The 12996-nt window shown below is 49.1% G+C and overlaps 1 protein-coding gene across 2 annotated transcripts in view; it reads right to left on the bottom strand.

Annotated features, from left to right (window-relative positions):
• The window catches only part of NINJ2 (ninjurin 2), an 82224-nt gene extending 70201 nt beyond the window's left edge, over window positions 1–12023 (bottom strand). The window contains exon 1 of one of the 2 annotated variants that reach the window (XR_005719756.1): window positions 11649–11992. Coding sequence is in view for 1 of the 2 variants with exons in the window: in XM_040233698.1 (XP_040089632.1) it covers window positions 11649–11795 (147 nt within the window). In the remaining variant the exon portion in view is untranslated. Of the gene's footprint in view, window positions 1–11648 lie in introns of both variants that reach the window. The other variant, XM_040233698.1, reaches the window with a different exon arrangement.
• Between the last annotated feature and the right edge of the window lie 973 nt (window positions 12024–12996).

Raw genomic sequence — 12996 nt, 5'->3', positions numbered from 1 at the left:
TCTTGCTGTGTGGCTTGGGAAGGGACCTCCCACTTTATCCCTACAGGTATCCTGTAGGGGTGGATCATTGTTTTTGTCCTGCAGTTGAGGAACCCCAGGTGCCCAGAACAACAGTTCTGCTACTATTGAAGGTTGGTTTGCAAAGAAGCCAGAATTAATTCTAAGTAACTGGGCTCCATACTGGCACACTACATAGAGGGTTCAGACTCAAACCCTCAGGGCTCCCTTGTTTGCATGAGGGAGGAAACTGCAAAGCCAGTGGGTCTAGATCCACATAATATGTCTCACCCGCTTCTGAGGTGGAGCAGTGATAAAGAATCCACCTGCCAAGCGGGAGATGCATCTTTGGTCTCTGGGTTGGGAAGATCCCCTGGAGAAGGAAATGACAACCCACTCCAGTATTCTTGCTTGGAAAATCTAATGGACAGAGGAATCTGATGCACTATAGTCCATGGGATTGGAAAAGAGTTGGACATGACTGAGCGCACGTGCGTGTGCACGTACACACACACACACACACACACACTAGGGCTTTGCTCCTTGGAACAAAGTTAAGAGTCTTTAAAGCCCCTCTCACACTGTGGGAGCAGTCAGTTCACTGTTTAAGTGTGGACCACATTGCCACTTTTGGGGAGAATCCTGAGTTACTAGCTCATCTTTCAGCTCTTATATTAAATAGAACTTTCCTTGACTCTTCCCCCAACCCCCACCAGCCCACGCCTGGATCAGCTGCCTCCTCGAGCACCTTGGCAGCCCTTTTCACCCCGGCAGCTGCCCTGCTGCAGCTGCCTCTATGCTTGTGTCTCCTGCAGATGGAAGCAAGCTGCCTGAGAGCAGGAAGCACCTCTTGATGACAGCCTCAGCATTCAGCTGGGATGCGCCAGGGAGGCCACTGTTCCCCAGGAACTCCATTTGAGAACCACTGAACTAGAGTTTGAAAAGTAAGTCAAAGAGGGAAACTGGAGACAACCGAAAAAGCTTGACCTTTAGTAGTCATGATGATAGTGATCAACACAGTTGTCACTGAGTTTTTATCATGTAACAGGCTTTGTGGTCAGTGCTTTAGCACAGGGCTCCACATACTGAAACGGCATTTGAATCTCAGGGGGATCTTGTTCTGATTCAGTCCGTCGGGGTGGGGCCTGAGATTTCTAACATGCTTCCAGGTGATGGTTCATGAATCTCATTTTATGTATGAACTTGTCCTCTTAAAAGCCCCACAAAGTGGTTGTCACTATAATTCCTGTTTTACACACAAGGAAACTGAGAGGTTAAGTATCTGTGAACTTGGGTCAAAATAAATAAACTACAGAACAGTGTGGGAGGGGACAATGGTGTGAGCATTTACAATTATAGAAGGAAAAAGCAAAAGCAGAGGAAACAGTCTTTACAAAGGCCTGGTGTGTGGGGGTGGGGGGTGGGGGTGGCCCCAGCGCTGCACAGATGGCTCCTTCACCCCTTAGGCACCACGTGCACAATACTAGCCTGCTGATGTAGGAGCCAAAGGAGATGAGGGTTCTATCTCTGGGTCAGGAAGATCCCCTCGAGAAGGGAATGGCAACCCACTCCAGTATTCTTGCCTGGAGAAGCCCATGGACGGAGGAGCCTGGCAGGTTACAGTCCTTCGAGTTGCAGTCAGAGGTGACCAACATGTACACGTAGTACTTATGCACTTTCCAAATACCCCAAATATTTGAGGCCTGAAAAAAATGTCTTAGCACCTGTGTCTGAAAACCAAGTATTTAAATTAATTTTTCAAGGTTCAAATGATTAAAAAGCCTTTCAAAATTTTTTTTACATGAAAGCATTTGTATTTAGTGAGTGGTATGGGTATATTTTGGTACATTTGATAAAAAAAAAAAACAGGATAGGGCTGCCTCCCCCTGGCCTAGGACCTACTGAGGATAGGTCGGGCCCTGGCCTCACTGGGTCTGGATGAGATCCTGAGGGCAGCTGGGAACCACGGCTAGAAGCAGGACAGTTCTCTGTGGCTGCAGTGAGAAGAAAGGGCTGGAGGGGGGCCAGGCTGGAGGACCGGTGGCTTGAGAGCAGATAGCCACTTACAGCCTCCAGAAGGCAAGAGGATAAAGCCACAGCATTATACAAGCCAATTAGTCTTTGATTCCTCCAGCCCCAGTCTGACTCAGCATTCTAAATTTACTTAAGATTTGGGGACATGGGTTTTGCCAAACCCTTTCTCATTAAGGCCAGTGATATTCTGGTGGGGGTTGGGGTGGGATTTGAGAGCACATGTCTGGAGCGGATAGTCAGGAATGTGAACCTCAGCTCTGCTCCTGGCTGTGTAACTTTGCATAAATGATTTAGCTTCTTTGAGCCTCAAATTCCTTGCTGGGTCGCTGTTGTCCTGACTCAGGTCGCTATGACTTGGGCCTGATGGCCAGCAGCCCAGATGAGCACTGTCCTTGGGAGCCACCAGCCTCCATCCTCCTTCTTACCAGCCTTGCCTGACCTCCCTACCACCTTACAGGTCTAGTATTCATTGCTCAGTCGTGTCCAACTCTTTTGTGACCCTGTGCACTGTAGCCCTCCAGGCTCCTCTGTCCACGGTATTTCCCAGACAAGAATACTGGAGTGGATTGGCATTCCCTTCTCCAGGGGATCTTCCCGACCCAGGGATCGAACCGACGTCTCCCACATTGCAGGCAGATTCGTTACCATTTGAGCCACCAGGGAGGCCCCCTTACAGCGTCTGGGTTTCCCTTATTAGAGAACTCGTCTTTTTGAGGCTCAGACAGCCCTGCCCTGGACTGGGATGCTGTCCAGGGTCCCTCCCTGTAAAGGGAGTAGATAAGTAGGTCACATTGGGGTGGCGGGGGAGGGTGCTGACTCTTTACAGGAGGAGGAAAAATACTGCAGGTCCCTCCTGTGGAGGATGGAAAAGGCAGCAACAGGGCTCCCCTCTGCCCTGTCTCTCCATCCCTCGGCCTCTCTTTCCCTCTGTCCCTCACAAGGTTGGTCTCCTGCAGGCTGCTATTACTGTGAAATGCCTGTGGGGACAGCATGGGCAATCCTGGACTCCTGGAGTCTGGGGACACCAGTGGACACTATTGAACTGAAGCTTGTCCACCCTCTGCTCTCCTTCCCACCCCCCAACCCCCACCTCCTCTTCAAGCTGCCCCCACTAACTGCCAGATTCTGGAGAGGAGAAAGCTCAGCTTTCACAGAGTCCAAAGCTTCTGCTCCTTGAGCCCCATAGCTCCTGGAGACCCATGGGACTGGGAGGGCACTGGCTGGCTGGCCAGTGATTGCCTGGAGTTGCTGCCAGATTCCGGTTCACAGAGACTGTTGTGGCAACAGAGCGATCATGGGTTTAGCAAGATCTCTGTTCCCCACTCCCAGCCCTCACCCTGTTGAAAACCGTTCACAGCAAGGGGTGTGGATGAGCATTCAATTGTGTGGATTTCTGTGAAAACTAGAGAGGCAGAGACAGGGCGTGGCCTGAAGGTCCAGCGCTGCCAGCCCCGCCCTGCCCTGGCACCCCTAGGGACTGAGCCCTGTCTGAATCATAACACAGGGCGGCCACATTTCTAGGAAACTGCAGCTGAAGGAGAAAGTTCCCAGTTGTGTGAATGAGACTAGCTAGTTAAGTGCAGAGGAGGACTGAGAACCTGTGTCCGGGCAGTCTTCGGGTCCCTGGACTTGGTGCCCAGGCAAGCACACAGAACAAAGACCGAAGCCTGACCCCGCACCTGGGGCGGGGAACTCCCCCGGTTCCTGGATGGGGGCTGTGGAAACAGGGAGTTCACCTCGGCCAGGCCCACGGGTTTTCCATTTTCCTGGCGTGGGGCCTGGCAAGCTCCCAGCTCTGAGGCTGGCTGTCCGGGACACTGCAGCCCTTCTGCAGAGACACTCCACGTTGCATGACCTCATCTGGCTGCCCTTCCTCCTCCTGTTTCCCAAGACCCTGGGCTATTTTTCCCCCACCCCAAGAGAAAGCATGCGCCCCCCGCTCAGGGCTGTGCGGAGTGCCCAGGGGGAAGTCCCCACTCTTGCCCAGAGTTGCCCTCCTGGTGTGAGAGGCAGGGCTGGGTGACAGAAGAGAGACATCTGTCTTCACAGTGTACTCATCATGCTTAATCTCCCCAGGGGGGTGGGCCTGCCTGACACCTCTCTCCCGGGCTGCAGTACCCCGATGCATCTCTCATCAGAGTGGGTGTAAATCCCCCAGGTGTGTGGCAGGCAGGCAGCAGCGGTGACAGTGCTGTGGTGTCCACCTCAAAACAAGAAGGTTGGACTCAGGGGCTGAGGCCTTTGTGCTCTCAGAAGGTTCAGAAGGCGACTGACAGCGCCCCTCCCTGGCATCCGCTCCAGCCTGGGCTCTGGCCTTGCCCCCATGGGCGGGCTGCTTCCTGCAGGTCAGGTGTGCGTGCTTCCCCTGGGCTCATGGATCTAGGAGTACCTCGGGGAAAGGAGGCCAGCCTTGGAGCCTCTATGCCATCTCCCCACACGACCCCCACCCCTCTGTGCCCCAGCATCAATCATGTCTGAAAGCAGTGGCTCTGAAACTTAATATCCATCAGAATCAGCAGGGAATGTACTAGGATACAGATTGCTGGGCCTCATGTCCAGGGCTTCTGATCTTGTAAATATGGAGATGTTCAGTTGCTTAGTCTTGTCCCTACTCTTTGTGACCCTCTGGACTGCAGCAGGTCAGGCTCCTCTGTCCTCCACTATCTCCTGGAGTTTGCTCAAACTCATGTCCGTTAAGTTGGTGATGCCATCCAACCATCTTGTCCTCTGTTGCCCTCTTCTCCTGCCTTCACTCTTTCCCAGCATCAGGATCTTTTCCAGAGTCAATTCTTCGCATCAGGTGGCCAAAGTTTTGGAGCTTCAGCTTCAGCATCAGTCCTTCCAATGTATATTCAGGGTTGATTTCCTTTAGGATTGACTGATTTGATCTCCTTGCAGTCCAAGAGACTCTCAAGAGTCTTCTCCAGCACCACAGTTTGAAGGAGCTCAGCCTCCTTTATGGTCCAGCTCTCACATCCATACATGACCACTGGAAAAACCATAGCTTTGACCAGCCGGTCTGGAGGGGGGACTGAGAATTTGCATTTCTAACAAGCTTCCAAGTGACCAGAGGCGGCTGCCCCAGGACCACATCTGAAAACCACCGAGCCAGAGCAGGGCAGAAAGAAAACCTGGGTTTGAGCTCTGGCCCTGCCACCCTCCTGCCTTGATGCCTTTGGCCTCCCTGAGCTTCAGATTGTTCCCTGTTAAAGGCAGAGTCATGGTTGATGGGTGGGTGGGAGGTGGGTGGGAGGATTATTTGGTTGGTGTATTTGAAGGACCCTTTCACTGTGCCTGCAAATTGAGTATGTGGTTAGTCAGCAGACACCGTATTTACTGAAGCGTTGTCTGCTGTCCATCGGATACTTGGCTCAGTGTGGTGGCTGACGTGGACAGATGGTGTGTGTGAGGATTCTAAGGTCCAGCTGAATATCATGTGTCTCTGGACCTCAGTTTTTTCCTCTATAAACAAGGCCTTCATTCTGTTGGGTCTGCTAGGTCTGCCCTATTTCAATGCAGGTAGCCATTTCAAACTTGGCTCTGGGAGGAAGTTAGGTCTTAGGAGGCATGGCCACGTTCTTCATCCTGGCCGACCCCTCTCCAGGGCTTCTATCTGAAAGCCCAGGTGCTTCTGCAGAGCTCAGAACATCATCCGTCACCAGAGGCACTGGTCATTTTACCCCAGAGGAGGGTGACATGGCCTTGAAGGTCCATTATGGTCTGGTTCCAGCCCGCCTTTATAATCTTATTTCTCACTGTCTTTTCTCCATTCACTATGTAGTCTAGACAAACTGGGCTACTTGTCCTTCCTCAAAGATGCCCCGTGATGTCCTGCCTTTGTTCACACCATCCTCAGAGCTAGAATGTTCTCTGCTGCTCAGTCCTGTTCATGCTTCCGAGTCCACCCAGTGACTGCCCGCTCCAAGAAGGCATCCCAGATCTTTCTGTCATCTGTCTGTCTAGCTATCACCTCTGTATCTCTCTATGTAATACAGTGATTTTTGCTTTCTTCTGTGGATGACAGCAGGACGTGTTGCTGGGGTCGTCAGGCGTGAGATGTAACTCCATCAGGGATGCAGCCATACCCACCCCCCGTTTATGTCTGACAGTGTCCCTCTGAAGGACCTGCCTGCAGGCCTGTCCCTGGACCTCACATTTCTGAAGTCTGTTCTCAGAACATTCTCATATATTAAAAGCTAGAGTAGAGATATTAATACTACGTAAAAATTTTAAAAAGTGGAACAACCATTTCAAAGGAGAAACCAACTAACACAGGTTAGTCAGCTGTTTATTTCCATGGTAGTCAGAGATGGGAAATAAATATACATGTATGTATGTATCTGCTGTGGCTCATGTTCACAAATCTCATTTGCATGTAGGCACAGCTACTTCTCTTATTTTTCTTTTTTAACTTGTAGGGTTTTTTTCCTACTCTAAATATAATATATGGGTTAGAAGAAAATGTGTAAAGGAAATAAAAAGTAAAAATAAAAGCAAGAGAATAAAATAAGTATTTATAAGCCAGAAGTAGCCAGTATTAACATTTTGGTATATTTCTTGTGAATAGTTTTCCTGTACATATTTATCCTATATGATTTTTTTAAAGGCAATTGGGATAAATGTTTATGTAGTTATATATAAACATTCTCTATAAATTAATTTTTTGACTTAAAATATAGTTACCATTTTGCTATTCTTCCTTTAAATTTTTTATTTTATATTGGAGTGCATGCGTGTTAAGTCACTTTATTTGTGTCCGACTCTTTGCGACTCTTTGGACTGTAGCCCACCAGACTCCTCCGTCCATGGGATTCTCCTGGCCAGAATGCTGGCGTAGGTGGCCATACCCTCCTCCAGGGGATCTTCCCCACCCAGGGACTGAACCCACGTCTCCTGCATCTCTTGCATTGGCAGGCGGGTTCTTTATCACTCAAGTGCCACCTGAGAAGTCCCATACTGGAGAATAGCTGATTAACAATGTTGTGATAGTTTCAGGTGGACAGAAAAGGGCCTTAGCCTTACATGTACACGTATCCATTCCCCTCCAAACCCCTCTCACATTCAGGCTGGTATTTGTTAAAATATTCTTCCCAAACACTGAAAAAAAATTCCATGATATCTTTTTTAAAATTTATTTATTTTTTAATTGAAGGATAATTGCTTTACAGAATTTTATTGTTTTCTGTCAAACCTCAACGTCCATGATATCTATTAACAGAAGTGTCAAATTTTATTTTGGGCTTCCTTTGTGGCTCAGCTGGTAAAAAAATCTGCCTACGATGCAGGTGACCTGGGTGCGATCCCTGGGTTGGGAAGATCCCCTGGAGAAGGGAAAGGCTACCCGCTCCAGTATTCTGGCCTGGAGAACTCTATGGACTGTATAGTCCATGGGGTCACAAAGAGTTGGACACGACTGAGCAACTTTCACGTTAGGAGGCTGTCTCCTATCATCCTCCTGTCTCCTTCCACCTCTAGCACAGGTGGAAAAAAGGGGGCTGAGGACTGAATCCATTTAGGGGAATGTGCAAGCTGGAGAAGAGCTCAGTTTGGGAAGGAGAAGGGAGAACATCTTGGTCTCCACACTCTGGGTGGGGACGTATCACTGGTAAAAAGGGAAGAAAGGGCTGGTCTTCAGCCATACATGCATCCAGACTCTGGGAGCCGGGGAAGATGGAAAACGAGTCAAGTCCAGAGCCTGGGAGGGGGCAGTTCCTATGATGCCTGGGTAGTGGCAGTCTGCCTTGAGGACCCGGTCACCCTTTCCCTCACAGCTGGCCCGCTGCAGCCATCTCAGGCTCACCATCCTGGCCTCAGAAAGCACCTGCATTGCTAATTGCAGATGCTTAAATTCATGATTTTTAAATCAGCATTTCCCAAACTTCAGCTGTACTTTATTCAAGATTTTGAGTTTTAGCGAAAAGAAACCAGCAACACACAGTCACACACCCCCTGATTCATATCACCTGAGCCATCACACTTCTCAACAGTTAAGAGGATGACTGAAGCATTCAGGGTGTGCCTACATCAGTCGCAAGGTCTGCCTTAAAGGTTATCATGCCACTTGCTTTAGCCTCATCTTAAGTAGTAAAAATTTTGAAATCACAGGTTTGATGGATTAGTTGATAGTCTGTAACACACACTAAAACTGTAACGAAAACCGTGACAAAAGAAAATTGTCAGCCATTGCTAATACTTTTACTACCAGCTGGTGGTAATTGGACCACATCTTTGGGAAACAACTGTTTTAACTAAACAGTTTCTTTATATTATAGTTGACTGTGTGTATTTCCTTTACTTAATCATAAGCTTTCCGAAGTCAGATATCATGGTTTCTTTGGTGCTTTATTTGAGTGTTGAGGCTCAATAAATATTTTCCTTCTTTTGGTTTGGTTTGTTTTGGTGATGGGATATTGGTCAATAAGGGTGCTTAACATAATCTAGGTGCTTAACATAAGTGAAGCCTCTAAAGTCAGGATTATAAAGGGGAGAGCAACATTTATATGGTCAAGGATGTTGCCCTGGGGCTTCCCTTGTGGTGCAGTGGTTAAGAATCCACCTTCCGATGCAAGGGATACCGATTTGATCCCTGGTCCAGGAAGCCTCAGAGCAGCTCAGCCCACGCGCCACAACTACTGAGCCTGCACGCTGTAGCCCGTGCTCCACAACAAGAGAAGCCACCACAATGAGAAGCCCAAGCACCGCAGCTAGAGAGTAGAGCCCCTGCTCACCGCAACTCAAGAAAGCCCATGTGCAGCAACGTGCAGCCCACATCCAGCACAGCCAAAAATAAATGTTAAGAAAAAAATAATAAATAAATATGAAGAAAAAAGCTTCCCTGGAACTTCCCTGGTAGTCCAATGGTTAAGAATCCACCTTGAACGCAGGTTCAATACCTGGTTGGGGAACTAAGATCCCATATGCCACGGGGCAACTAATACCACACACCACAACTACTAAAGTCCACGTGCTGCAGTGAAAGATCCCAAGTGCCACAACTAAGATCCGATGCAGCCAAATAAATATGTAAATAAATATTTTAAAAATGAAAAGTAAATAAAATGGTAAAAAAAAAAAGTCACCCTGGTTTAAATACTCTGTCGTCATAATTTGGACTGGCGTGATCAGGCTGGAGAACAGTAAGTCATTCACATTCTATCTGTCCTTCTTGGAATAAATAACACATCTACACATTTAAGAATTAGTCTTGGAGCAACATTTAGCTCATGGAGAAATTGAACCCGCTATACTGACCTCATGAAATAAGAGGAATTTTCCATACCTTGAAAGCTTGGAGTGCACGTATATGTCCATTGATCAGAAGACACAAGTTGGATGAATGGATAAGGTGCTGATCTACAGTCAACAGAGCTTAACTACCCCTGGAAAACCATCCTCAGACAGAGAAAGAACTGTTTACTCAGTACATGGCATGCCGTGGTCTTTATACACATTGCTCCTCTAGATCCCATGCAGTATCCGTACGGGAGGAAAGAGTGGAATCTTGCCACCAGTTGGCAGAGGCCCCACCTGTCCTTAACCACTGCCTGCCACCTCAGATGACTGCACTTTCCTAAAAGATCCAAGACTTAATGTGACCCAGAAGCTGGTCAGGAATTTGTGGAAACTAATGGATAGCCTTCTGACCAACCAAATAAACAAAGATGACCAAAGGGAAGTTGTGACTAAGATTCCAGAATAAAAGAGTGTATTAAGAGAGGGAGAGAAGGGCACCCTGGTGTCAACCACCTGCAAGAGGTGAAGACATTTGTCAGGGTCTAGCTGACCCTGCCTCCCCCGTAGCCCTATCTGCCTCTTTCTTTCTGAACCTCTCTCCCAAATGCGGAGTCCTTAGCCTGTAATTTAGGATAGCTTAGCCCAGTCGCACATAAGAAATTTGTTCTTCAGAGACTTAAAATGAGCAATACTGCTTCCTCAGCTATTTAGGATCCAGTGGAGGCAAGAACCAGATGAAGTACAAAGAGGGTACACCCCTGGGTCAGAGACCTGGGTTGGAGCCCTGAGTCTTTTATGACCTTAGAGTTGATCCCCTCTAACTCATGGTTCATTTAACAGGTATTTTCTCCTATCCAAGTACTAACCAGACCCGACCCTGCTTAGCTGAGATCAGATGAGATCCGGCGTGTTCAGAGTTGTATGGCTGTAGACTATTTAACAGGTATTTTCTGAGCACAGGCTGTGTACCCAGTACAGCCCTGGGCACTAGGGATCCAGCAGAGAATAAACAGGAGGTCCTGCTGGCCTGGACTTCACGTCCGAATGAGAGTGATTAGGTTGAATAAGCAATAAACAGGCAGTGTAACTGCTTCCCTGGTGGCTTAGATGGTAAAGAATCTGCCTGCAATGCAAGGAGACCCCGGTTCAATCCCTGCGTCTAGAAGATCCCCTGGAGAAGGGAATGGCAACCACTCCAGTATTCTGCCTGGAGAATCCTATGGACAGAGGAGCCTTCCAGGCTGTAGTCCACGGGGTCACAAAGAGTCAGATACAACTGAGCAACTAAACACGCACACGCAAGGACAAATCAGGGGAGGTTTGTCCTGAGAGGGAGGAGGGAAGGTCTCCCCAACACAGTGACATTTGAGCTGAGACCTGAATGTGTTAGGGAACCAGTCGGGGACAAGAGCCTTACTGGCGGAGGGAGCAGCCCCCCCGAGATGGAACCCCATCTGGATGGATGACAAGGAAGAAGACACAGAGATGAGATGCTGAACTGCATCAGCGGTTTGGACACAGTTTTCCAGGCAATTCTAGGACCTCCCCGGTTTTGTCCCAGGAGTGGAGGAACCAAGGCAGAGGCCCCCCAACCCAGCCCGACACACACTACAGCTCTGCTTCAATGTGAAGCACGTACTGGGGTGCTGCTTAAGATTTTGCTCAAAGAACGGATCCCATGATCACAAATTCCTGATCTCCAGACTCCTCCATCCTTCAGTTGTTGGACTCTGAAAAGTCCTCATCCAACCTCTATGGTCCAACTCTGTTCAGTAGACAGAGTTAGAAAGTACAAGTCCTAGTGACCTGACCCTCCTCATCGGGATCCCCTCTGCCTCCTTGCGTGGTGCTGGACTGGACTTGCTGACGCCCCCCCATGCCCACCCCCCTGGGAAGGGACTCAGGTATCCACCTTCTCCTGATCTTACACTGTTGGAAGGAGATGCTCTGTCCCGCACCTGAGAGCTTTATCTGGAGATGGGGGAACAGCTCCAGCTTCTTCCAACCTGTGCTACGCAGAGCTGGCCAGCTGCCCCCTCCCTAAACCCAAACTCCTCTCTTGCCTCTTCTCCGGAGTGGAACTGCCCGCAGCCCTCACAGAAGCTGTGGGGTTTGGGGAAAAGCGCCGGGAGGGATGTGCAATCGTCTTCTGGTAAAAGCAGCATAATTAACTTTGACTGACACGAGGAAGCGGAGCCCAAGAGGGACTCAAACAGTCCCTTTCTCACACATTTCAGAACCAGCGGAGAGTCTGGCAGGGAGATGGGGAGAAAAGGGATAAACCGGCGCAAGGGGAGAGTATCCAGTACCAGAATGTTCACCCTTGCTCCCCAGCATCCCCCTCTGCCCCCGGCGCCTCTCCCCTCTGTCCCAGGAGGACTTACCTGAGGGTCGATGATCCCTCTTTCTGGTTCCATCCTGCTGCTCTCACCCGCCGGGCGCTGGTCAGACTGCGTGGGCTCCAGGCCCTGCCGTCTGGTCTCTGCCGTTTCCTCTGGGTGGGAGAGACTTCCCAGTGGCGGGACAGACATGCTGTCCGCCTGTCTGATGTGGGATGCTGTGCTGGCCTCGGCCCCTGGGGAGTATACGTGTCCATACACCTGTGTGTGTGTGTGTGTGTGTGTGTGTGTATGCTCCTGGCAGTGGCATGTGGCACGCTGACAGGTGGCCTTTTGAGTCGGTGGCGACAGCACCGTTGACCGCAGTGGCTCCAATACCCCAGAGGAGCTATCTGAGGTCACCCATCCTGCTTTTAGCAAGAGTGTTACTCCTGGCAGAGAAATCCTGTGGGTTTATCCCGGAAATTGAGAAACAGCCTGAAGACACCATCTGGCTTCCTGCTGGTGGAGCCAAATATGGTCCCCAGTCACCAAGGCCGGGGAGCCTCCAGCTTATTTCCAAGATTAAGGCTCAGGGATTTCCTCTTTCCTTAGTTTCCTCTGCCCCTACAAGTTAAAAAAATTGTCGTTTACCTAATAGTCCCGAAGCATAAGCCTTACTCTACTAAGTGTGTGAACAATACATTTGTATTGACAGTTTGGTTGTCATTTTCTCCCTTGATTAGCTAGAAAGAGAGGAGGAAGAAGTTGTACTTTTAAATTCTGTTTATGCAAGGAGTTGCATTTCCCCTGTTTTTAAAATAAAGCTACCAGGAATGAGTCTTTTTTTGGAAAGATTTTCTTCCTCTTGTTTACCTTAGAGCCAGAAACGCCTCTGGTTTGTTCCCAAAGCTGGTTTTAGACACCAGCTTGTGCCTGTGTGGGCGTGAGAGGCTGCGTGAAATGTATAACCCAGTTTAATGGTGGGGGGAGAAGGGCAGAGTCACAAGTGTACTCCCACTACCCTCAAACACAGCAGTAAAAGGGCAATTTCTCTGCTTGTATGAAGTGATATAATGTGTTTATAAGGCCCCTTCCTGCTGCACAGGTGCTGAGAGGAAGGGTGGACCATGGGATGAGGGCTGTATTTCCACCTAATCTAACAGACACACTTGCATTTAATTTAAATAGCAAACAGTCCAGCTGAAATAGAATACACAGTCTTGGGACTTCCTTCGTGGTCCACTAGCTAAGACTCCGCGTTCGCAATGCAAAGGGCTCGGGTTTGATCCCTGGTCAGGGACCTAGATCCCACCTGCTGCAACTGAGTCTGCATGCCACAACTGAGACGTGGCACAACCACGTAAATAAATAATATTTTATAAAAGAGAATGGACAGTCTTTCCAGTTTCCA

The sequence above is a fragment of the Oryx dammah genome, unplaced genomic scaffold, assembly GCF_014754425.2.
Source record: "Oryx dammah isolate SB20612 unplaced genomic scaffold, SCBI_Odam_1.1 HiC_scaffold_29, whole genome shotgun sequence".
Lineage (NCBI taxonomy): Eukaryota > Metazoa > Chordata > Mammalia > Artiodactyla > Bovidae > Oryx > Oryx dammah.
The sequence above is the reverse complement of the archived record's forward strand: the minus strand, read 5'-3'. Positions and strand labels throughout refer to the sequence as shown.